Below are 26,579 nucleotides of genomic sequence, written 5' to 3' on the forward strand. Positions count from 1 at the left end.
CAAGACCTTAAACTGTATTACAAAGCAGCAATCATCTAAACCATTTGGTACCAATTAAAAATTAGAGAAGTAGATCAATGAAGCAGACTAGACAAGAGAGAGTCATAAATAATAGAATTCAAGAACCCAACATTCAATAAACCAAAGAACATAAGTTATTTAGGAAAGAACTTCCTATTTGATAAAAACTTCTGGAAAACCCCGAAAAGCAGTCTGGCAGAAATTAGGCTTTGACCAATGCCTTGTACCATATTCCATAGTAAATTCAAAATAAATACATGAAATTAATAAAATATTAAAGATCAAATATGAAATGAAAGACGAGTAGATCATATAGCTCTCACAGCTATATGAAGGAGATGTATTCTTAACCAAATAAGAAAAAGAGGAAATTACAAAAGATAAAATAGATAACTTTAATTACATGAAACTGAAAAGCTTCTGCAGAAATAAAATTAATATATCTATGATAAGAGGCAAAGCAGTCAAATGGGAAAAAATCTTTCTATCAAATTTCTCACATAAGAATTTTGTATCTAAGATAGACAAATATATGCATATGTGTATATGATATATATATGCCCAAAAGCCATTCCTCATAAATAAGTGATCAAAAAATTTGAAGAAACAGTACTCAAGAGAATTGCAAACTATTACTAACCATATGAAAAAATGCTCCAAATCACTAATAGTAAGATAAATGCGAATCAAAACCACCCTGAGGTTTCACTTCACATTGTGTAAACTGGCAAAGATGAGAAAAGGTGGGAATAATTCACATAGAGAGAAAATAATGAACCAGTAGAGGATTGGTAGAGCTATGCATCAAAATAACCATTTTGGAAAGTAATTTGGAATTATGCAAACAGAAAGTGTGCTTCTAGCCGTCCTTCCACTCTGGCTTCTGAAGTCTCATTACTCCTTTCTCTAGCCACTATTATTCTTAAAAAAAAATTCCCTTAGCTCTACACAGTTCTACCTATTAATGTCATTAGCTCATCTGTTCCATTGTTTTTTGTTTATTTGTTTAATTTATGGAATAAAACAAGCATTTCCATAACATACTATAATAAAAAAAGATGATTGCACATGAATTCAAATCTATTATGAACAACTTTCTATTCCTTTTAAATCATATAATAAAGTTATCATGTAAATTTCTTTTTTTCCCTTCTTTTCTTCCCCTCCTCCCAACCCTAGAGATGGTGACCATCTTTTTAAAATCTAGATCAAAATCCCCTTCAGCTTGGACTCTTTTCAGAGATAAACATACACATAGGAATGTGGTCCTGGTTCTCATTTTTTCTCATTGGTAAAATGAGGAGATTGGACTAAGTGCCCTTCCAATCCTATGATCTTAAGTCGCCATTGTTTTCCATTAGAATATTAGTCAAAGGCTTCCAGTTCCTTATCTCTTTGTTTGAAGATGCTCACCATGCAGTCTAAAATCGTTTCTTTCCTTTATTTCCAAGAAATTGTAAGCTAGGATTTATTATCATCAAATTAGGAAAGAATGTTTTTAAGCCCTAAATTTTCTCAGTTTTTGCCTGAGTTCTCCACTTCAGTCTGCATGCTTTCTAGATTATTTTATTTATTTAAACAACAATAAAAAGATTGCTTTCTTAAAAATAAGGTCTAGACAAGTTATTTTTTTAATTAAAAATATGATTCTCACTTTTACAAAATAGAAAACATTCTCTTTTTATTTCTACAGAGTCTCAAAATACACATCCTCAATGAGCCATGCTGAAGTTGACAAGGCAGTAGACATGGCCTTACAGGCTTGGAGTAATGCTGTTCCTCTGAATTTTGTTAGACTAGACACAGGAGAAGCAGATATTATGATCTCATTTGAAATTGGAGGTAACGTATCTTTCTTATGCTCTGTCCATAGCCAGTCCACCAATACTGTCACAGACACAATGCTGTGTGACTTTGGATGCAATCAATCAGTGCAATCTATCCATAGTGGGCCTTGATTTATAGAGACCCAGGTTATAGCAAAAGGCACTGTAATTGCTGCCTCCATGCTAGCTGGGCCAGAAGTTACAGTTGAAACATTTCTCAGAAAATTTTGGGCCACCAAATCGATATAGGATAGATCATTTATCATCTCATTTTAATGCTTTTTCTTGACCTTTGTATCTGATTAAGACCTGTTTAATTTTATTCTTCCTTTTACATAGAAACTACTATACCTGAAAAATGAATTTCTACCTTCTTTCTATTCCTGCTTCTTTCTATCCCACAACCTCTGTTCCTCTCAACCTCTTGCTGACCCAGCTGAATGGCTTTCGGTGTTTTCATTTCTAGGATGGAGGAAAGTAATTCCCAGGGTATACTAATGATGTCACGTCCATGGGCCATGCACCTCAGCCAGGTAGTGACTTAAGCAAGGCAGGCAAACAAGAAAAAAGACAATACTGTGCTAACCAGTGCTCGAGAAAGAGCTGAGACTCCAATACTTACAGTGATTTCTCAAGGTTCCCCATCACCGCTACCACAGATCATTAAGGCCAAGACTTCCTAGTTCCCTTCCATATATGTCCCTCAAGAAGAAGCCTTTTCATGACTTCTTTTGCTTATTAGACTACTCTTGATGCTCATTTTTAAATTAACTCTAACTGAGGAAAAGTAGAGAGAAGAACAGAGGAAAAGGCACAAACATCTGGTGGGGTCAGGATAGTCCGGAAATAGAAGGTGGCACTTGATCTTTGAAGGAAACTAGGGATTCTAAGGCACAGAGGGAGAATTTGGCTTAGTCTAAAATTCCTGGACATTGGTTTGGTTCATAGTGGGAACCACCAAGAGTGTATTGACCATCCTAATGCTTTTTACTGCCCCTGGAACACTCAAGAAGCTTTCCCTTACCAAAAAAACAGGGAGAATCAAGTTTATTACATACTTTTGTGACATGGTCTGACTCTTCTTTATCACTCCATCTAGTGTCTTTTGTACTGAAAACCATTTTATGCAATATGCAGTGCTTCTGTTTTATCACAAGTGTCCATGGTTTGGGTGAAATATGTTTAACTGAAACCAATGAAAGTCATACTAAGTTTTGTTGGTATCTTTCCCATGTTTGTTGGTAGATCATGGGGATTCATACCCATTTGATGGTCCTCGAGGGACTCTGGCCCATGCATTTGCCCCTGGAGAAGGCCTAGGAGGAGACACTCATTTCGACAATGCTGAGAAGTGGACTATGGGAATGAATGGTATATATGCACAATTCACCATAACCTGGAAAATATTGTACCTTCTCCTGGGCCTCCAACATGAAACCCTGTGGCTCAACGGTCCAAACCACCCTTTAACTAGGGGACCAGGCTAAGGAAAACAAGTAAGCCAAAAATCGCAAAGGTCATTCAACCCCATAAGGGGAAAGCTCTGCCCTCCGCTGTGCTGCTGAATCCTTGTTTGGTCTGTTTCACTTCAGCATAATCTACATACTCTATTAGAAAGAAGCAGCATCAAGGTCTCTTCTCCAGTCATTGTCTCCTGCAAGAAATTCAACTCAAATCAACAAACATTTATTCAGTGTCTCCTGTGCACGAGGAAGGTAGTATGAAGTAATGGATAGAGAACAGGCCTTAGAGTCAGGAAGAAAGACCTGGATTCAAGTTCCACTCCTATCATCTGCTGGCTGTGTCATGCTGGGCAAGTCACTGAAAGCCCTGGTGCTCCAGAAAGCTCTCTATGAATTGAAAAACAGTGCTTATCTATACTGGTAGAGGGCTATCCTCACCTGGAGTTCCCTATACCCATGAAATCACAGGTCCAACCCAGAAAGAAAGGCAAGACATTCTGCCAGGCAGAGAGAGAGAGAGAGAGAGAGAGAGAGAGAGAGAGAAATAGAGAGAGAGAGGGAGAGAGAGAGAGAGAGAAATAGAGAGAGAGAGGGAGAGAGAGAGAGAGAGAAATAGAGAGAGAGAGAGAGAGAGAGAGAGAGAGAGAGAGAGAGAGAGAGAGAGAGAGAGAGAATAATAAGAGAAAAGGAGAAGGGGAGGGTACCTATTTGATTCCTTAAAAGAACATACAGTATTTAGAAAGGGAAGGTTTTCGCTAAAGTGTCTGGAAGAAAAGACTTTGGGATGGCATACAGCTCTTTCAGATAGCCCATAAAGTGGATAGAATGTATGTGGATAAGGAGGAGCTGGCTAAGTGCTTATTTTAAGAGACAGCTAAAAGGTATTAGGAAATTCATAGATCTCACTCTCCATCTTACTTTTCCATTGACTTTAGTGTCCTACTTCATTAAATCATCTAGTAGAAAATAACTATAAATAGCATGAGAAAATGGCTTAGTGGGTAGAGTGTGGCTTGGTCGATAGGAAGCCTACCTTAGAGTCAATAATCTTGTAGCTGTGTGACCCTGGGCAAGTCATTTAACCTTTTAGTGATCTGAACAACTCTCTTGGACTATAAATTCCAGAATAGTTGCCAGTGGGCACTGGTAGAGGTAAATTCCACACCAGGAGTTGAAATGATGAAATCAGAGGATGAAATTATATGCCCTGCTCAGAAAATAAATGACTAGCAAAATTGACTAATCTGAGTCTTAGCTCCTCTATCTGCTGCTTGTCTGTCAGTACCAGGACTTAATGGTTACACATTGACAGATTGGACCAGATGGGGAATTATTGGAACCTGGGAATTAGAGTCTTGATAGGATGAGTCAAGTGATATAGGAAAGTCTTGATGGGTGTAGGAGAGCCCCTGGGCTGAGGAGTGGAGCATCAAGAGAATATGGCAACATCCAGCTACGGAGATCTAGATGAGTTGGCTGTCAGTACTTGGGAGTTCGAGTACAGGACAATTGGAACTTACGTCAGTACGTTGATAAAACACAGCATCTGGGCAGCCTGACATGAGAAGGTACAGACAAAGCAGACAGTTGGTATTCAGAGAATCTGGCCATAGACAACATAGTTAATGGTTTACTAGAAGTTTTTCAGTCTCTTCTTTGGAAGATATGGGGAACAAGACAGAGTAACAAGGCAAGATCTTACATAGGGGAAGACATAGGGACATAGTTGCTAGCACTGGAATACAAAATGGAGCTTGGTCACAATCAAAAAGATAACAGACCAGTAACTAAATCTAAGCAATCCAGGAGCATTGGGATCTCAGGGGGCATTTAGACCAATTTCCTACCTAAATCTGGAATCCTGACTGCAGCATCCCCCAACAAGTGATCATCTGATGAATTTCAATGACAGGAAACTCACTACCCCCAAAAGCAGCTCATCCTATTTTGATTGTCTCGAATTGTTAGGAAGTTTTTTTTTCCATATATAGCCATTATCCTGTAATTTCCACCCATTGCTCCTCGTTAGTCAACTTGCATCTTCCTTTAGTGGTACCATTTGTACAAACGTAGGGAAAGAAACATGGGCCAGACTTTAAACTGCCCTCTTTTTGATAGAAATGGAATTTTTTAAAATGACACAGGAAAAGAATAGTTTCTGAATAATTCATGATCTATTATAACAAACTTCTGAGTAACCAAGGTGGTTGAATAATTATCAATGAAAAATATATTATGTCTGATTTTAATTCCCCAACATAGAGAGATGATGAAAATGATATAAGATAATGCTTAAAGTGATTCACAAATCTTAAAATGTTATAGAACTGCCTATTATTGATATGAGGATGATGATGATGATGATGATGATGATGATGATGATGATGATGATGATGAAATTATAAATCTAATTTCCACACTAATCTTATTCCTCCTGTGTTGTTTAGGATTCAATTTGTTCACTGTTGCTGCCCATGAATTTGGCCATGCATTGGGACTGGCCCATTCTAGTGACCCCACAGCACTGATGTATCCAACTTACAAGTACCAGCATCCCTATGGATTCCGTCTCCCCAGGGACGATGTGAAAGGGATCCAGGCATTATATGGTATAAATCCTAAACTCATCTGATAGCTAAGCATAGATGGGTGGTGTAGGAATAACATTTGATTTCCAACAACTATGGATTTTAAACTTTGATAATGTCTACTTAAGTAGAGATTATTTAAGCTTAACCGTATCCCAGTCACATTTTATTTCCCCCATTATGCAAACACCTTTGTCTTCTTAGATTTGGAATTAGCATTGAGAATTTTCTCCAAAGTACATTAGACCATGACAGAGATGAGGAGAGAAGATTTACTTTCCCTTGGATCCTAGATCAGGAATCACCTCCTGAGAAAAAATGAATGCTCTATGGTCATGTTCAGAGAGCTACCTAAGGGAGCTTACCTTTCTTCCAAATGCCCAAGTGCAAAGACCAAGGGTATTAGAATACTTTGGAAGGACAACTAATGACAGCTCTACCTCTGATTCCCCATAGCAGAATAGACAAACCCACATTATAGTAGATTGAAATAGAGCCTGTGACTGGGAGTCAAGTCCTCTTCTCTGAGTGCTAGACCCTGCAGTGTCGCAACTAACTCCATGATGTACGAAAAGTCATTTAACCTCTCTGAGACTTAGTTTTTCCATCTCTAAAATGAGTCATGCTCTAGAAAGAAGGTGGTCCTTAAAGGATAAAGAAGTCACGTAAGTATCCTGAATATTGGCAACCAAAGGACATAGAGGACTTTAAAAAAAAAAGTCTATTTTGCCAACTTTGTTTTTGAATCCTAGGACCTCGCAAACCAGTCACTGAAAGACCCAATGTGCCCAATGTCCCTCCTCATAAGCCGTCAGACCCTGATGTCTGTGATTCCACCTCATCCTTTGATGCTGTGACAATGCTAGGGAAGGAATTATTGTTCTTCAAAGACAGGTGAGCTCAATATGTACCCAACATCAAAACATACCAGGCTTCTGCATGGTTTCAGGGTTCCACATGAATTGAAAAAGTGGAGAAACATCATTATTTCAGGCAGCCACCTACCTAAAACTAGCTTGCATATTGACAAATGATTCACATGAACCATGGCACTGGCACATCAATGACCACTAGACAGACTCTCCCATTCTTCTACTCTTTCTCTCTCTCTGCCCTTCCCCCTTCACAACATACACACACACACACACACACACACACACACACACACACACACACACCACATACACACCCTAAATATAATTGTCTTGAACGTCTGCTTTTAGAGAATCTGGTCCTGGGGGGTCATAAGGGAAGAAACTGAGAAAAGCAGAAATAACTGAGGAACTGAGGAGAGGAGCTTCCTTAGGGAAAACTCCAGAGTCATGGGAACATAGATTTAGAGTAGGAAGGGATTAATCAATCAACAAGCATTTATTAATCACCTACTACATACCAGACACTAGAATATTTCAAATCATCTAGTCTGACATTTTACAAAGGAGAAAACCTGATTCCTGGGGACATTAAGTGACTTATGAGCCACATAAGTGCTAAATGTCAGAGATCAGATCTGAGGGAAGGTCATCTGATCGCTAGCCACATAAGCAACCAGGTAGTGAAGTGGAATGGAGTGCCAGACCTAGAATCAGGAGGATCTGAGTTCAAATTTGACTTCAGCCACTTACTTGCTGTGTGACCCTGGACAAATCACTTAACTATTGTTTGGCTCAATTTCCTCATCTGTAAAATGGAGATAATAATAGCTCCTACCTCCCAGGGTTATCATGAGGATCTAATGAAATAACTGTAAAGTGCTTAGCACAGTACCTGGCACAGCGTAATTAGCATATAAATGTTAGTTATTATTATTATATTAACTCTATGACTTAGTATTTGTATAATCTCTTAGGCAAATCCTAACTGTCACCTTCAGCAAGGCATTTGCCTCTTAGGGACACAGTTTATTCATTTGTAAGAAGGGGGAAATAACACACTAATTATGTCTTAGGGTTCTTATAAGGAAATCCAACGATCTAAATCAGTCATGATTATCTTCTCAAAATGCAAACATTGTAAAGGTCTACTAGTCATTTGTATTCCATCTGAATACAAATAGAACCCCAGAACTTCCTCATGGCTTGAGATGTGCCCTCCTTTCAGTGCTTTATTTTTGTGAGCCTTGATACCAGATTTATTAACTGAAATATTTTCATATACAATATTGAATGTAAGGGGTGTGCTGCTTTATATCTTTGTCTCAATGCTTAGCATTGAGTGGGCAATGAACAAGAACTTGTTGAATTGAAATTGGGAAAATGACCTCATGTAGGGGGAAGAAGAAATGCTGAATTTATAATGCCAATGAAAGCTCCAAGGCATGTGGACATATGGAACTGAAACAATGTGGAACTGAAACGAGAGAGAGAGAGAGAGAGAGAGAGAGAGAGAGAGAGAGAGAGAGAGAGAGAGAGAGAGAGAGAGAGAGAGAGAGAGAGAGAGAAAGAGAGAATGGGCAGAGGCCTAGACCACAAGAGAATGATACAGAAGAGGAGACTAAAGAGATGTCAGAATAGGAAAACCAAGGAGGGCAGTGTCACAAAGAAGAGTGAAGAGATGAAAAGCACTGAGAAATATTTCTGAAACATCACAAAAGGGCTATTGGATTAAGCAATTAAGAAGTAGTTAATGACTTTTAAGGGAGCAGTTTCACCTGAGAGATGGAGAGGAAACCAAATTGCAGGAGTTGAGTAGGAAGTAAGGAGGTGAGAAAGTGAAGACAATAAGAGGAGACCGCATTTTCTAGAAGTTTACAATGAGGGGAAAGAGGTAATAAGACCAGTAAAGAGGCAAATTCAGAGTCAAAGGGAAAGGATTCTTTGGGTTTGTTTTTTAGGTTGAGGAGATGAGCATGTTTATAAGCAGAGGGAGAGAACTAGCAGAGAGGAAAAGAAAAAAAGATAAGAGAGAGGAAATTATTAGTAAAGCAAAGTTGAGGGCTGACCTTAAGGAGCTGTGGGAAAAAAAGCACCCTGAACAACTAGAAGAGAAACTGAGGCAGAGCTCTGAGCCAAAGTATTTTATTAAAGGGATCTGGCTCCCTCTAATGAAGTGAACCCCAGAATTTCCTCATGGCCTGAGATGTGCCCTCCTTTCAGTGCTTTATTTTTATGAGCCTTGATACCAGATTTATTAACTGAACATTCTAAAGAGGCTATACAAAGTACAGAATCCTATTGGTTGACATGATGCATAAGCTAAAAATGTTTTATCAGCAGGTTCATGGGTTGGGGGAAGCAGGGATTATCTCTGCTGACTAGATGGTCATAAGATGGATGGGGTTGGGCAAGAGGAGATGGTACAAGTCATACATATGCTCCAAGAATATATTGGGAGGACTTTCTGCACCATGCCTCCCATGTTTGGTTTGGTTATGAATTCTGAGCAAAATAGGATGGAGATATCTGTGTCAGCATTCTTGTGGTTATGCAGTAAGTTTGTGATTTATACAAAGCATGTGATTTACACAAAATATGGATTAATAAATACATTGCTTATTCTTATACCCATTACGAGATGACTGACCAAATATGTATTACTAGATGAGTATAGAATCGTAATGAATTGATATTGATTCACGTTTGAGTAGGACTCCATAATAGATTATCTCTCCTAGACCCAAGGCAAGGTATAGCCTTAACTTCCCCTGAACCCAGGGGAGAGCATGAGTGAAGGCAGATTTTTTCACTGTGAGGAAAGAGATATGAATGAGCTTATATAGGGTGACTTCAATCTTCTCCATAAGGGTTCAATGTGTAAAAAAAGGGGATGGGAGTTGAGTTTAGGAGTTAATGAGAGAAGGCTTGCTAGCCTAACTACACTTCTATCTGTTCCTTTCTATTCCCACACAACCACCATCCTCATCACCTGTTGTTACAACTACAACAGTAGCCTCCCCAGGGAGTCTCCTTCTCTCTCTCTCTCCCTCTCTCTCTCTCTCTCTCTCTCTCTCTCTCTCTTTTCCTCTCTCTCTCTGTCTCTCTCTCTCTCTGTCACTCTTTGTCTCTCTCTGTCTCCCTCTCTCTGTCTCTCTCTGTCTCTCTGTCTCTCTGTCTCTCTCTCTCTCTCTCTCTCTCTCTCTCTCTCTCTCTCTCTCTCTCTCTCTCTCTCTCATCTTTATCTCCCTCTCATCTATCTCCTATCTAGTTTCTCTCCAATCCATCTTCCATATAACTGTCAAACATATTACTACTAACACAGGTGTGATCACTGCCCTGCTCAAGAAGCTTCAATGAGTCCCTCTTGCCTCTAGAATAAAATGCAAACTCCTCTGTTTGATATTTAAAGCCCTTCTCAATTGTACCCCAACTTCTCTTTTCAGACTTATTGTACTTTACTCCCCCTTATAGACTCAATGTTCCTATCAAACTAATCTGCTTTTTGTCAGCAATGCATAACATTTCATTTCCTGTCCATGTGCCTTTGCATAGGCATTTCCTTCCTTAATCCACCACCCCACCTCACCCTATGGTCTCTTTCCTTATTTCTATCTCCTGAGTATTTAACTCTACTCAAGGCTTAGCTTTCTCCCTACATGAGGCCATACAGATCTCTTCGGGTATTAGCATATTCACTCCCCCAAAAAAATATGACTTTGTATTTACATAAGTGTAATTACTTATCTGTGTATGTACAGTTTTCATCTGGTGGAATATAAAGTCCTACAGTTGAACCATGTGGTTCAATTACCTCATAAATGGAAAGGTCTTCCAAGGGTTAGCTTAGGAAATTAGCCACTGTGTATAATAGCTCTTTAAAGTGTCCCAAAGAGAAATTGTTTCTTTAAGAAAATTTGCTCTGAATTTCAAACAAATGACACAAATGAATGTTTTCAGTGCTTCATTGATAAGCTTCAAACTGCTAGTATTCTTCCTATAGAAATTCTACCTCATAAAGAGATTTCAGGAAGGCTTTTTAACTTGCTTAGCTACAAGATTTTCCTGGTGATAATGACTTTTCTTGAATTGTTCCATCTCTGACTTCTTGAATTTTCATATATCTGAAAGCTTTCCTGATGGAAAATGAGGAATATTTGATATGGAAATGGAATCTGGGGAAAGCAGTGTAGTCTGTCTATGAGGTCATTTCCAGTTAGCTACCTCTCCATTGTTCAAATAACACCATGTTCATCTCTCTCCTTACCTGTTCATTTGGCATAAGATGAAGCCATTATGTGCCAGGGAGATAATAATGGAAGAACGAAAACTCTTGACATTCTTTTCCTTCTCTATAGGTTCCTACATCCTGAAACTATTGATTGGTATAGCACAAATCATTGTTTCAGTGGTTTAAAAAAATTTATCTAGGTGCAGGCTGACCATGATTCAGTTCCTTGAAGTCTCCTGGTGATTGGGTGGGGAGGAAGGTTGTCTAACAAGTCTCTAGTGAAAAGCAGCTTTTATGACTTTTCCCTAACTTCTGATTGGGTAAGATGCAATTGAATAGAGATGATTTCAAATAACCAGGCTACACTAAAATACATTGCGGCAGGGAAAGTATAGAACTAAATACAGGGATTTGTGATTGAAGTTACAGTTCTGTCACTAACTTTCCGACCTTCGGCAAAGTCTTTTCCTTTCTAGAACTGAGTTTCCTCATCCTTAGATTGAAAGGGTCAGAACTAATGATCCTTCCATCTCTAGAATTCAGTGATTTTAGAGTTTGAACTTCCTGTTGGTTACTATCTCTATATCTTGGTGAAGTCTGCCTGCTATTCTGGACAAAGAACAAAACATTTTTTCATGGCCCAGTAACAATGAGATCTTGGGGAGTTTGTGCTTGAGAAACATTGCCAAGCATTTGTTCACTCCCAGAACTTATTCATTCCCACTAGTCAGCTTGGAAATTCCCACCGTCAACTACAGGGACATCTAAAGGATTTGGTTAATGAGTAGATATCTACAACAAAGGAGAGGAAGAAGACAAACCAAGTTTTCAGGCAGGGTGACTGGAACTATAATGTTATCATTAACATAAATTAGGAGCTCAGGAAGAAGAGCTAATTTGTAATCATTACAGAATCCTAGACTTAGAAGGGCTCATTCAGGCCATCATCCAGCTCAACCACTTCATTTTACAGATGAGGAAACTGAGCCCTAGAGAGATAAAGGAATTTGTCCGAAGTCACATAGATAATGGGTATCAGTGATGGGATCAGACCCAGATCCATTGACTCTAGAGCCAGGTTTTTTTTCCTGTGTCATGTTGAAGATCCAGTTCTAGATATAGTGAGCTGAGGTGACTGTGGAATGTCTGAGTAGAAATTTTGAAGCAATTTTGTGGAAAGGTATGGGACTGGTATTCAGAAAAGAGGTCAAAACCAGTAGCTGGAATTGAGATTGATTATTCTGTGGAAAGAATTCAACAAGAAAAGGAATGGATAGTTGGAAACTAATTTTCAGGACATGAAATAAGGAGTGGAAGAGAGAAAAATTAGCAAAGAATATAAAGAAGGACCACTATTGGTGACACAGAGGACATAGGGAAAGAGAATTTTGAGCAGGAGGAGGGGTTAATAGTGTCAGTGCTACTGAGAGGTTAAGAAAAATAAGGCCTGAGAAAAGGCTTTAGATTAGAAAGCTTAGGGAGGTGCAGTTTCAGTAGAGTAGTGAGAAGAGAAGCCAGATTTTAGGCACTGAAAGAGATACTTGATGGCGCAGAATTAAGTCAGGAAGTGTGGACTATTCATGCAATGTTTTTGTCAGTGACAGAAATGAGAAGAATGGGGTAGCAGTTGGAGGAGACAGCAGATCAAAGAAAGATTTTTCAAAAGAGAAAGACCTGGTCATGTTTTAAGGAAGAGAGAAAGGAGCTGGTGACAGGAGAGATTTAACAATTAAGAAAAATGAGGTGATTAGAAGAGTAAGATTCCGAAGGAGACAGGAGAAAATAGAACGGTGAAGAGGTGAGTTTGAAAAAGCAGAGACAACTCTTGCCCTGAGCCAAGAGGCAAAGGGTTTGTTGTTGCTGGGCGGTCATTTCAGTTATGTGCAACTCCTCATGACCACAGCTGGGTTTTCTTGGCAAAGATACTAGAGTGTTTCACCATTACCTTCTCCAGCTCATTTTATAATTGAGGAAACTGAGGCAAGCAGAGTTAGGTATCATGCCCAGGGTCACATAGCTAGTAAGTGCATGAAACCAGATTTTAACTCACACTAGGTGGTACAATGGACAGATCACTGGACCTGAAGTCAGGAAGACTCATCTTCCTGAGTTCAAATCTGACCTCAGATCCTTCTATCTGTGGGACTCTGGGCATGTTATTTAACCCTGTTTGCCTCAGTATTTCATCTGTAAAATGAGCTGGAGAGGAAAATAGTAAACTACTCCAGTATCTCTGCCAAGAAAACTTCAGATAGGTTTACAAAAAGTCAGACATGACTGAAAAAAATGACTGAATAACAGCAAAGTGAGTCTTCAGAACTCTATCCACTGCACCATCTATAAACTAGTTTGAAATAGTTTGAAATGGAGAAGGTAGATAAGGAGGTTCCTGCAAGATAATCTTGCTTTTCTCAGGAAAATAAGAGCACAATTAATTCCTAAGTATGCAGTGATAAGGCCAGGGTGAGGAGTTTCTTGGGTGAGGCTGTGTGGTGTAACAGAAAGACGAATGAACCAGGAATTCACATGCCTTATTTCCTAAAGCATGAGGCATTACTGGAGCATTAGTCAGGAGGTAGTCTTCCTGTATTTACGCAAAGCTATAAAATAAAACTGGAACTTTGATTTATTTTATTGTCTCTGAGCCATTAATTCAAGGCCAATTGGAAATTCATTTAAATCAGGACTGTTTGCAAACATTTCTGATGTTCATTTACATTTAAATTATGTAATACTTTGATGAAGCGGTGATTAAAAAGATAGGGGCTCACCACCCAACAGTGCAGATCACCACCACCATACCAACCAATCCTCTGTGTTTCTTGTCCACATCCTTCCACTAATTTACCAAGTGTCCAATCATCATTCTAGTGGTCTTCCTCTAGATCTATTGGCATTGCATGATAATCAATTAATCAATCATCCAGCTTTTATTAAGCATTTACTATTTGTTCTCAGCACTGTGCTGAGCCCTTGGGATACAAAGAAAATAGTATCTAATGGAGCTTACAATCTAATCAGGGAGACAAGATATAATCAGAGCATACAAGTTAAATGCAGAGTAGAGGGAATATAGCTTTAGAGGGGATGGCACTACTAGCTGGGGAGACCAAGAATGGGTTTATACCCCCAGGCTATCAATCACATCACTTGCTCATGCTACTTAGTCAACTTCCTTTTCCAATAATTTATCTCTCAGATGATATCTTTAATATACAACTTTGTGAAATTATTCAGTGGTTTTATATACAGGAATATATATCCACCATGATATCCCCTGTCCATTGCCCTTTGGGTAAACTGCAAATTTAATTCTTCAGAGATTTTGATATTCTGAAACACCTAGCCATGAGGCATTACCTTAAGAATATCAATGTTTTAAAAATAGGCCTTTGTTTCAGGGGAAAGCTTGCGGTAATGAAAAAAAAAAGACATTTGTTCAAAGTTAATCTAGCCTACTATCTTCCCTTTATGCAGTTCTGGTTAAATTCTTTGTTCATCTTCAGTATCTGTGCAAAATATGTGCAAAATACTGAGGAATCACTGTATGTGTCATCCATCCAAGTGCATAGTATAATCTGGAAAGTAGGGAATTTTTCTATCTATTTGATTTATTTTTTGGGAAAATTAGACTGAACTCTTATAAGTGATTATGGATCCCATCCAAGAGGCTCTGCAATATATACATACATACATACATGTATATGTATGCACACACACATACATATACACATACGTATATATACACATGCACATACGTATATACACATACATGTATGTGTGTATACATATATGCACATACACATATATACATGTGTGTATATATGCATATTTGCATATATATTTATAGTTCATGTCTTCTTTGATATTTACAGTCAAGGTCACCAAAATTATCTCTGTTCTTACATCTTTCAAAGCATTTTGGGTAATTTTGACATGAGATGGAGGATACTTTGTTGGAAGGGAAGCTTTAAGGTAGCATTTTCTCTACAGAATCACATGAGTTTTTAGCTTCATTTATTTTATTTCTAATTTATGGAATAAAGCAAACATTTATATAATATGATATAATAGGATACAATAGGATATAATATAATATAAAAAGATGATTGCACATGAAACTGCAGATCTATTATGTGCAACTTTCTATTCCTTTCAAATATATAATAGAGTTATTGTGCAAATTTATTTTATTTTCTATTCCCTCCCCCATCCTAGAGATGGCTGCCATTAGACACAACTATGAGTATATAAGTACAATCATTCAAGATATACTTCTATTTATCAGATTTTTCTCTGGATGTAGACAGCATCTTCCTTCATATATCCTTTTGTTTAATTTAATTATTTCTAATAGTCAAAATGACTTATTCACTCAAAGTTGTTCTTATACTAATATTGCTATGACTGTATACAATTTTCTCATGGTTCTGCTCATTTCACTCTATTATTTTGTGCAAGTTTATCCATATTTTTCTAAAATCTTTGAGCTCATCATTTCTTACAGCACAGTAGTGCTATCATCACAATCATATGCCACAACTTGTTCAGCCTTTCCCTAATTGACGGGCATCCCCTCAATTTCCAATTCTTTTTCACCACAAAGAGAGCTGCTATAAATATTTTAGAAATATAGGTTCTTTTCCTTTTTCCTTAATCCTTTTTGGATATAGACTTAGTAGTAGTATTTCTGAGTCAAAGGGTATAAACAGTTTAATGATTCTTTGTACATAATTCCAAATTGCTCTCCAAAATTGTTGAATCAGTTAACAATTACACCAACAATGACTTAGTGTCACAATTTTTTCACATCCCCCCCAACATTTGTCACTTTCCCCTGCAATCATTTGTTTCTCTGATTTGTTCTTTAACCTGTTCATTCTTTAAGATTAGGTTGTTTAATCTTCAGCAAATAAAATAGATAAATAATTGGTTAATTTGATTAAAGGAAAGAAGAAAATCAAATCACTACTATAAAAAATGAAATATGAATATACCACTAATGAAGGTGAAATTAAAGCAGTTATAAGAAGTTATCTTGCCTAAATACATGCTAATAAATTTAGCAATTTAAGTGATATCTGAAAAAATGTCTACAAAAATTTTGGTGATATTGACCATCCTTGTTTCATACCTGATCTTACTGGAAGGCTCCTAGCTTATCCCCTTAAAAATTATGCTTGATGGTTTTAAATAAATCAGTTTCAGGGAAAATAGACTTATGCTTCTACATTCAAATGTTTCTAACAGAAATGGGTGTTAGACTTTATCAAAAGTTTTTCTGCATCTATCAATGTCGTTTTTAACTTTATGATTGATACAATGGTTAATATTATATATTAACCATTATATATTAACTATTAACAATTAATAGTTTTCCTTGCATTTCTGACATAAATTCCATTTGGTCATAACATATAATCTTTGTAATATATCATCATAATCTTTCAGTTAGTATTTTATTTAGGTTTTTTGCAGCCATATTCATTAATGAAATTGATCTATAATTTTCTTTTCTCTGTTTTTACTCTTCCTGGTTTAGGTATCAGTATTGTATTTGTTTCATAAAAGAAGTTTGATAGTATCCCTTCTTTGCCTATTATTCCAAACAATGTATTTAATATTAAAATTAATTGGTCTTTAGGTATTTGGTTGAATTCACTTGTAAATCTACCTGCTCCTGCTCCTTTTTTCTTAGAAAACTCATTTATAGCCTGTTGAATTTCTTTTTCCAAGATAGGTCTATTTAGAGACTCCATTTCCTCTTCTGCTAGTCCAGGCAATTTATATTTCTGTAACTATTCTTCCATTTCACTTAAATTGTTAAATGTATTGCCATAGAATTGGACAAAATAACTCCTTGTAATTGCTTTTATTTCATCTTCATTAGTAGTATATTCATCCGTTTTGTTTCTAGTACAAGTGATTTAGTTTCCTTCTCTTTTTAAAAATCCAATTAATCCATGGTTTATCTATTTTATTGCTTTCTCATAAAACCAACTTGTAGTTTTATTTATTAATTCAATGGGGTTTTTTTACTCAATTTTATTAGTCTCATCTTTAATTTGTAGGATTTCTAATTTAGTGCTTAATTGAGGATTTTTAATTTGTTCTTTTTCTAGCATTTTAATTGCATACCCAATTCATTAGTCTGCTCTTTCTCTTTTATTGAAGTAAGCAATTAGAGATGTAAATTTTCCTCTGATCACTGCTTTTGTTATATTCCATAGGTTTTGAGATGTTGTCTTATTATTGTGATTCTCTTCAATGAACTTATTATTTCTGTAATTTGTTCTTTAACCCACTTATTCTTTAATAACAGATTGTTTAATCTCCAATTAGATTTTATTCTATGTTTCTTATTAAATAGATTTTTATTGCATTGTGATGTAAAATGATACTTTTAATATTTCTGCTTCTAACTATAAATTTTTTATGTACTAATGTGTTCAATCTTTGTAAAGGTTTCATGAACCACCAAGAAAAAAGTGTATTCCTTTTTATTTCCATTTAGTTCCTTCCGGATAGCTATAATATCTAGTTTATCTAAAATTCTATTCACTTCCTTGACTTCTTTCATATTTATTTTTTATTAGATTTGTCATCAGATGCTTTTTTTAGAGTCAGCAAATAAGTACAGAGGACTACTGCCCCCTTTTTATATTTAAATCGGTTGTATGACAGTAAAGATGTAGTCACCTTTAGAAAACCATTTGTGAAAGCTTGTATATGTTCTCTCATACCTTCATAAATAATGCCCTCCATGTATACAGAGATTATCTCATAAAAATTATGTAGAAATGGGAAAGTAGACATATTGCTGAATATTGATATTTCCTCAACATTTTTGTAACAATAAGGTTTTTAAAAATATTCTGGTTTTATGTTTTCTATTTTTAGATATATTGAGATTCTTCAGTGATCTCAAAATTATACTACCTCCAGTACAAACATTCTGCAAACTGTCCAACTTTTCTTCCCATCTTTGTTGTATGGCAATGCCTGTTCTTTTACTAATTTCCTATTTTTTTTGGTGTCAGCAGCTTGTTTAAACAGGTCAGATTGGACTTGCCTCAATTGAAAAATGTGTCAATTATTTTTTTCTGGTATTTTTTTTATCTTTGCTCTAACAAACCAATGATCTGACTGTATACAAACAACTGATCTGGAAATCACTCCTCTATTACTATCTAATCATTTCCTGTTTGTTAAATTACAAGGTTTGCTCTTTTGTGATGTTATTTAATACTTGTTATGTTTGGCACGTCCTGATTCTCTTCTTAAAGAAAAAATTCATAATGTATGGGGATGAGGTTTCTGGGCAGCCTATGGCCTTTGGTCTTTCTCATTTTGTACTCTCCCATCATTTTTTTCAACATATTTTTCACTGTCCTCCCATATGCTCACATTTGCATTGAAGTTATTTAAAATGTTAAAGTATATATTTATTTAATTTGAAATGAATTCTACCAAACATTTAAAGATTAACTAATTCCAATATTAAATAAGTTGTTTGGGATAATAGGCAAAGAAGGGATCCTACCAAACCAAATTCTTCATAAAATTCTATTTCCTTCTCAAATTTTTCCAGAGATGCTGGCATATAGGCTCCATTTATGTTAATTGCAGTATTTTTACAAATCATTATAATGAACACTATAATACAAGATAGACAAGTATACCATTAACTGATTTTTGTTGCTTCAGGACAACTCTGATAAAAACCAACTTTGCCCACTTCAGAGGCATAGTATAATGAGTAGAATGCTGGGCTTCAAATCAAGAAGATCTGGATTCAAATCCCATCACAGACCCTTACTATCTGTATCACTCTGGGCAAGTCAGTTAACTTCTCTATACCTCAATTTTCTCATCTGTAAAAATGGGAAGGTTGCTCTTAATAGGCACTAAGATCTCTTTTAGCCATAAACCTGTAATTATAATTCTATGATCTTTTATTTGTATCCCCAAGAAGAACCTGTGATTCATCTTCCCATGCGATTTCTTTTGGTCTTCTAGTTTCATTAGTAGACAGAATATGAAGACTGTTATAATTTAGACCCTCCCGTAGTAGTCTACTTCTAGGTCTACCTCATTTTCCAGCATTCTGCTCATGGTATTTCAGAAGCAAAAGGAGAGCTCAATGTTATACTGCTGGCATTGCAGAATCAGAGTCTGATTCCAACTGGAACTGGAAGCAAAAATAGAAATTGCCATTCTTGCAATTTAATCAGGAGATTAAGCAACCATTCACACTGAATCAGCCCTTTGTCCACATTCATTCATTCATTCCACATACACACATACACATGCAAACACACACACACACACGCACACATATTGAATTGAGAACTTTTTACTCTAAATCCATCCAGTTAGTAGCTCCTTGAAGATTCTTTACTGTTTTATCCTTTTTAATGTTGGCAAAATTGTCTAATGGAAATAGCACTGAGTGAAGCCAGGAGATTTTGGTTTGTGGGACCTAAAACAAGTCACTTCACCCATGAGGCCTCAGTTTCCTCAAATATAATATGATTGGTTTGAACTAGATAATTTCTAAGGTCCCTTCCAATTCTGGGTCCTATGATTTTAAATGAATGGCCACCTACCATGAATTTTTTTACTTTTCAAGTTCTGAACATGTTATTCAATCAATTTTTAATTCCATGTTGAACTGCAGTTTAAATGCCCAGGGTTAAACAGCGTAAAACTGAGATCATCTTTTGAGGATGATTATATAAATTACCATCTGATCTACTATTATTGTAATTGTTATTATTATAGATACTAATTAACACCTTCCCTCAAGTTAGTTTTCCTTAATTACTTACGTCATAAATAATAATTATAATTTTTAATGAAAGGATCATAGATTTAGAACTGAAAGGGATCTTAGAGCCCATCTAATCAAGTGTCTTTATTTTATAGATTAGGAAACTGGACTATCAAAATTTACCTTCTTTTGGAGAGGAGAAGGAAGGGCAGAGGGAGAAGGAAAGGGAGAGGAGCTGGATCCCCATTCAGGCAATTCAGTCTGCTCATAGGTTGTATTTGTCCTTTGTCTTTGAAGAAGGCCATAACATCAGGGAAATGATGACTCACACTGAATGGACGTTACCTCACTCTAAGGGAGTACCTGAAAAGGCCTTAGCCCAAAATGGCCAAGGTCTCCCATTGCATCCTGGGCCATCTCCAGTCATCCTGATGAATATCTGGTCTCTGGATCCAGATGACTCAGAAGGAGAAGTGAGACTGGTGACCTGGTACAGCCCTCCCTCACTCAAATCAAAGTCAAATGCAAGCCATGCCATCATTTCCTTAATGTCTTAGAAAATGAAGGACAAACAAGGAAACTGGGTCTCAGTGAGGTTAAGTGACTTGTCCATGGTTAAACAGGTAGTACATATTATAAGTGGGATTCTAATATGGTTCTTTCTGACTTCCAGCACTCTAGCTACTATGCTGTTCTGCCTCTATAATATATTTTTAGTATCTCTGCCAAATTTGCCTTTAAGGAAGAGAAAAACAGGAAAGGGAAATCCACAAAATAGGAGGGAGATAATGCAGTTATATTTGTTTCTTCTCCAGTGCCAATCCATCAATTAGTTAACTAAGATTTATTAAGCACCTACTATGTGAAGAAACTTTTCTCAGCACTGAGAATAGAAAGACAAAATGGGATGACCCCTAAAGGAGCTTAAATATCAGCAAAGTACATTACATGGAGTAGTCAAGTCATATTCACTAAATTGAACTGAATATATTGGTATATTGGATTGATATTCCTTAAATAACAGAACTTATGCTAGGGTAGAATAACCAGTATTTTGCCCCAGGACACCAACAACCAGGGGCACGTCTTTTCTCCTCAGCAGAACAACTACCATGACCGGTGCTCCTTAGCCCAAGCCTACACCACATAACACAATCCTGCTTCCCATTCTGAAGGTCCTGACATCATGTTGACCTTCCCCAAGATCTACCTCATCTTCAGGTTCTCATGGGAGCATGGCTCAGATTTTCTAAGGAATGGATTATCCCCTCTACCAACACAATTACAACAATGCTTACATTTTCTTCTGGGTCATCCCAATCAATGCTATTTCTCATCCTCCATTTGTTTTTGCCCCAGGTGCCATAATGTCTAGCTATGGATCTGCCTCATCATTACCACCATCATTTTTTTCATCATCACACCTATCATTAATATGGTAGTTTAGGATTTCCAAAGTGTTTTTCAGGGATTGGCTTTTATCCCACTGTTTCATTCCACAATATATTTTTCTGGGTCTTTTAAATTAAGTAAAGAGAGAAAAAAGAAACAATAGGAGGGTAAATGGTATCAACAAACTAGTTATGAAAGTCATTCAATAAACACTGAGTGCCTACCGTATGTCAGGCACTGTGCTAAATGCTGAGAATTAAAAAAAGGCAAAAGACATTCCCTTTCTCATAGTCTAATGGGGAGGCAAGCAAGGTAATCTGTAAAAACAAGCTATATACAGAATAAATTGTGAATAATTAAGAGAAGGAAGTCATTAATGCTTCTGAGTTGTTAAATGAAGTGGGTGAAATAGATAACTTCTAGGATCTAAATTTCGAATTAAAATCCAAAATTAGATTCTAAATCCATGATTCTATTAGCTTATTATATACATGGCAAAAAAGTTTCAAGAAAGTCAAAGCTTCCTAGCCAAAGGAGATTCCACAGTGGTTTGAGGCCTGTTTTATTACAGATTCAAGTCATGTCTCTTATCAGCTATCTTTTTTTTTGACCCTGTTGTCGGTAACCAATAGGCTTTTCTGGAGACGGCAAGCTCACATGTCAGCTGGAATCAGGCCTAGTACCATCACCAGCTCCTTTCCCCAGCTCATGTCAAATGTGGACGCTGCTTATGAAGTGCCTGAGAGAGGCATAGCTTTCTTTTTCAAAGGTACCGAACCAAACTCCTATCACTTTGAAAAATGCAGTGGCACTAGTGAAAGTACCCATGGACTTGGAGTGTCAAGTGCTATGTTCACTGATGGAGAAAAAAGGTTCTTTGTTGCTCTCTGTCTTTGCAACTATTGGTTAAATTCCTTAACTGTAGTATTATTAAGATAAAGATAAAAATGCCATCAAAAAGAGATGCCCATATCTACTCTACTAATCACATAATGATTTAGACATGGTCCAGAGAGATAGCATGTGGAACAGGCAATAAAGGACTGGATTTGGAGTTGAAGGGCCTGGGTTCAAATCTCAGTTCTGCCACTTTGTCACCTATGTGACCTCTAATGAGTCACTTAAATGTTCAAGGCTTAAGTTTCTTCATCTGTAAAATGAAGGATTGACCCAGATGATGACTGGAAGAAACTTTCCAGACCTAAATCTATGCTCTTACAATAAGTCTAAGAGTTCTTTTAAGAATAATACAAACAGTTATGCTAAAGAAATCTGGGTAAATAAGCTAATATTGGACCTTGACACAAATTAATTTGAAATAATAAGTCCTATTTATAGTCTACTTTAAGTTTTACAAAGTTCATTTCTCATAACCTTGTCAAGTTCATTCTGTGACTCATTGCCATTTTACAGATTAGGAACGTGATGTATAGCAATACCTTTCTTGAACCAGTGCTATTTCCCACCATACCAAAATGCCCACATTTGGTAGTAGTAAAGGAAGGATCCAAGGGGGATATAGTGGGAAAGACCCTAGATCTAGATTCAAATCTCAACTCAGTTGTGATCTTGAATAAATAACCTAAAGCTCTTGGGCACTCAGCACTCCATCCTACAATCCTACAACATTTGCATTCCATCTACTCTATGGCTCCCACAGGAGAGAGTACTGAGCCTGGAGTCAGGAAGACTCATTTTTTTTTCTGAGTTCAAATACAGTCTCAGACACTTACTAGACGTGTGACCCTGGGCAAGTCACTTAACCCTATTTGCCTTAGTTTCCTTTTCTGTAAAATTAGTTGGAAAAGGAAATGGCAAACCATGCCAGTATCTTTGCCAAGAAAACTTCAAATAGGGTCACAAAAAGTCAGGCATGATTAAAAAATGACTGAACAAAATTTTGAGAAGGAAAAATGGCTAGAGATGCAAGATATCTTGAATCAGTTAAAGACCTGTAAGAACTGATTGGGTGACATGGGAGATGCAGGCAAAGAATCACCCAGCATGACATGCCCATATCAAAGGAGGCACTGTGCTCTATAAGCAAAGCAGCATTGCAGCAGCTCAAAAGAAATGTGAGATATACAAATTTAGGGAATCCATCTGAAATGTTCATATGTATTATTTGTGCCCGACCTGTGGTAGAGCATTCTGAGCTTGTATGATCAGTTGATCAGTCATAGTCTGACACACTGTAACCTGACTCTAACATAGTAATGTTACTTTTGATGTTCTTTAAGAACCAAGGACAACAACCAACCAACCAAGCTATTATTAGTATTACTGGAGGGAAGTCCCCACCTCCAGGTAGAGCTAAATATCTTCCCACATTCCCAGACCTATACTTAATAGTCAAGAGTCTTGCTAGAGCTAGAGTTCTATGTACTGTTAGGGGTTATAGCCAGGAAAACTGCCAAAGCAGTCTGCCCTGGTCAGGACACTAACCTGTGTTTTCTAGAGCCGTTTGAATAACAGAAGGTCTATGTATGTATGCTATATTGTCTCCCAAGCCATAAAGAAAGATGTTGTTTGTGAGGTAGAACCGAAAAGGGAACTCATAGGATTTTTAATAGCAATAGGAAATAATGCTTCCCCAGGGGAAAGCACTGGGAAGTTGTACATTGTTTTATTTCTTTTAAAAACCCTTTGTTCTGTGCACAGGTCCTCACTATTGGATGACAAGAGGATTTAAAATGCAGGGTCCCCCCAGGACCATCTATGACTTTGGGTTCCCCAGGCATGTGCAGCACATAGATGCAGCTGTCTACCTAAGGGAGCCCCGGAAGACTCTCTTCTTTGTGGGGGAGGACTACTACAGGTACTTTCACCACCCTTTTTTCCTTTGATCTAGGCAATGGTATTTTGTTTCACTGGATTGAGAATGCTATTGTGGAGAAGAATGTAGAATATTTGGTGAGTCAGCTGACTAACCCAGACCACTTATGCATCATTTACTGCCTCCCCTGACTGTGCCTAGGGCTGAAACAGGCAGCTGAGAAGCAAAAAATTCACTCAATAATGCCATTGTTAGGTATCTAGGAGACCAATGTGCCAGGTGTTTCAATATGCTAACTAAATCTAAAACAATGAGTATAAAAACTCAGAAATTACCATCAGGGAATAGCATATGAACAGAAATCATAAGAGCACGCGTTAAAAGCTAGAAGAGGCAGAATAATTCAACCACCTCATTTTAGAAAAGAGTAGTTCAGGCCAGAGAGGGTGAGTGATGGGGTCACAAAGGTGAGGGGCAGAACTGGATTCAAACCCAGGTCTCTGACTCCATTTCTAGGTTTCTTTCCATCTACCTACCTACCAACAAGTCTTTGGTTCAGCAGTAATGTCAGCTACATTACACCCAACTCCCTGTATTTTGCAGAATGTTAATTAGCTGCAGAGTTCTATGGAGGAAATGTGCTGCCTAAAATTAAATGAACTGCTTACTAATTGGCAGAAATGAGATAGTATGCCAATGAAAACTGAGAACTGGTTGTGAGGGCAGGAAGATCTGAGTTCAGATTCTGCCTCTTACAGTTTCTATCTGTGTGACCAATGGCAAATTGCCTAACCACTCAGAACCCCAGGCAACTCTCTCTAGAGATATGACAAACTAATTCAACAAACATTAATTAAGCACTTACTATGTGTCAGGCACTGTGCTAAATCCTTGTTGTTTAGTCATTTCAGTCATGTGTGACTTTTTGTTTCCCCATTGGGGGTTCTCTTGGCAAAGTCACTATGATGGTTTGCCATTTCCTTCTCCAGCTCATTTTAAAGGGAGGAACAGAGGCAAAGAGAGTTAAATGACTTGCCCAGGGGCATGCACTAACAAGTGTCTGAGGCTGGATTTGAACTCATATCCTCCTGACTCCAGGGCCAATTCTCTATTCACTGTGCCACTTGGCTGCCCTAGTGCTAAACACTCAGGATACAAGGGAAGGTTAAAAACATACCCTCAAAAAGCTCATGATCTAATGGAGGAGGGGAAAGGGAGGGAGTTGCCAATATGCCTCAACAGATGCATTTTTTCCAGAAAGAAGAAATCATATGTCCAAATTTCTCCCCTCCTCAAAATAAATAAAATAAAATCATAGAATCTTAAGAGCTGAAAAGAATCTCATAGGCCATTCAGCCCAACCTATATTTGAATAAGAATCCTTTCTACAACATCCCCAGATGGTACCAAAACCATCCAGTCTTTTCTTGAAGTTCTCCAGTGATGGGCATCTCACTACCTCCCTAGTCAGTCTCTTCTTTTGGTTCACTAAAATTGTTAGCAATTTTTTCCATATATCAAGCCCAGGTCTGTTTCTTTTCACCTTCTACTCATTCTTCCCTCTGGAGTCAAGCAGACGAAGTCTGGCCCCTTTTCCACTGGACAGCCTTTCAAATATTTATACAGTTATAACTATTGCTGATAAATTGAGACTATTAATTTCCAAAATGTTAGCTAGCACAATGAATTATTTTCTTTCTAAGGAGCACAAGTTATTGAATTATATGGTCATTGTGACTGCTCCACTTTCACATTATTTTAGGAGGGGCAGAACCCAGCCCAGATGAATGGCTCAGCATCCATTCATTCCCTGCATAGTCGAAGAGATCATTAGACTTGAAGATCTGTGTTCATATGCCACCTCAGATACTTACCAACATCTTGACCCAATATAAAACATTGAAGGTAGCTGTAGGCCTCAGTTCCCTCATGTTTAAAATGAGGGCTTTGTGTTTGATGGATCCTAACATGCCTTCCAACTCTAACTCTATGAGAGTATGCACCCAGGTCAGGCCAGACATTTCCAATGCTCCTGTGCCTTAGAGCCCAGACAGAATGCATTTGAAGGATTTTCACAACATCTTAAGTTTCTCAAAGGTGAAAATGATCTACCAACACTTTCCATGGGCTTCTAACAAGAGTCAGATGAAAGGACAGGGCAGTGATAAGGACTTCAGATATATTGAAGTGAAAGACAGGCAGAGGAGGGATAACAGCAAACCATTGTAAAGAGACCAAAATTACAGCCTCATCTGTTGTGTTTGTAAGTCATAAAAATCATTAACCTCAACTAAAGTTTTCTTATGATGCTTCATGGAGGTAGGTGATCTTGGATTTAAAGGTTATGTCAATAAGGAGCAAGCTCTAGTGGGTTAATGATCTGGAAAGACTTCAAGAATAGACCTGATGATGAATAGTATGCCAGTCATCACAGGGCTAGCATAGCTAAATCTAGACAGACTTGTTGCCAAGTTGGCCACAGGGCAATGGAATTTTTGGTCACAGCAAATCTCAAAGACCACTTACAAAATTATCAGGACTTGCAATCTTTGATAACAGAGGAAGCAATCACATGAAGAAACCATTAACCCTTAAAGTACCAAAGAAGAACCATGAGATGTTAAAGTTAGAAGGGAA

General features: G+C 37.4%; 1 protein-coding gene across 1 annotated transcript in view; it reads left to right on the top strand.

Moving 5' to 3' along the window:
- The window catches only part of MMP20 (matrix metallopeptidase 20), a 53,596-nt gene that overhangs the window by 11,976 nt on the left and 15,041 nt on the right, over positions 1 to 26,579 (top strand). Inside the window, exons 3-8 of the mRNA XM_072611251.1 lie at positions 1,715 to 1,863; positions 3,093 to 3,218; positions 5,758 to 5,919; positions 6,651 to 6,792; positions 21,799 to 21,935; positions 23,828 to 23,984. Of these exons, the coding sequence (XP_072467352.1) occupies positions 1,715 to 1,863; positions 3,093 to 3,218; positions 5,758 to 5,919; positions 6,651 to 6,792; positions 21,799 to 21,935; positions 23,828 to 23,984 (873 nt within the window). The remainder of the gene's footprint in view (positions 1 to 1,714; positions 1,864 to 3,092; positions 3,219 to 5,757; positions 5,920 to 6,650; positions 6,793 to 21,798; positions 21,936 to 23,827; positions 23,985 to 26,579) is intronic.

Source organism: Notamacropus eugenii, chromosome 5 (assembly GCF_028372415.1).
Source record: "Notamacropus eugenii isolate mMacEug1 chromosome 5, mMacEug1.pri_v2, whole genome shotgun sequence".
NCBI classification, from domain to species: domain Eukaryota; kingdom Metazoa; phylum Chordata; class Mammalia; order Diprotodontia; family Macropodidae; genus Notamacropus; species Notamacropus eugenii.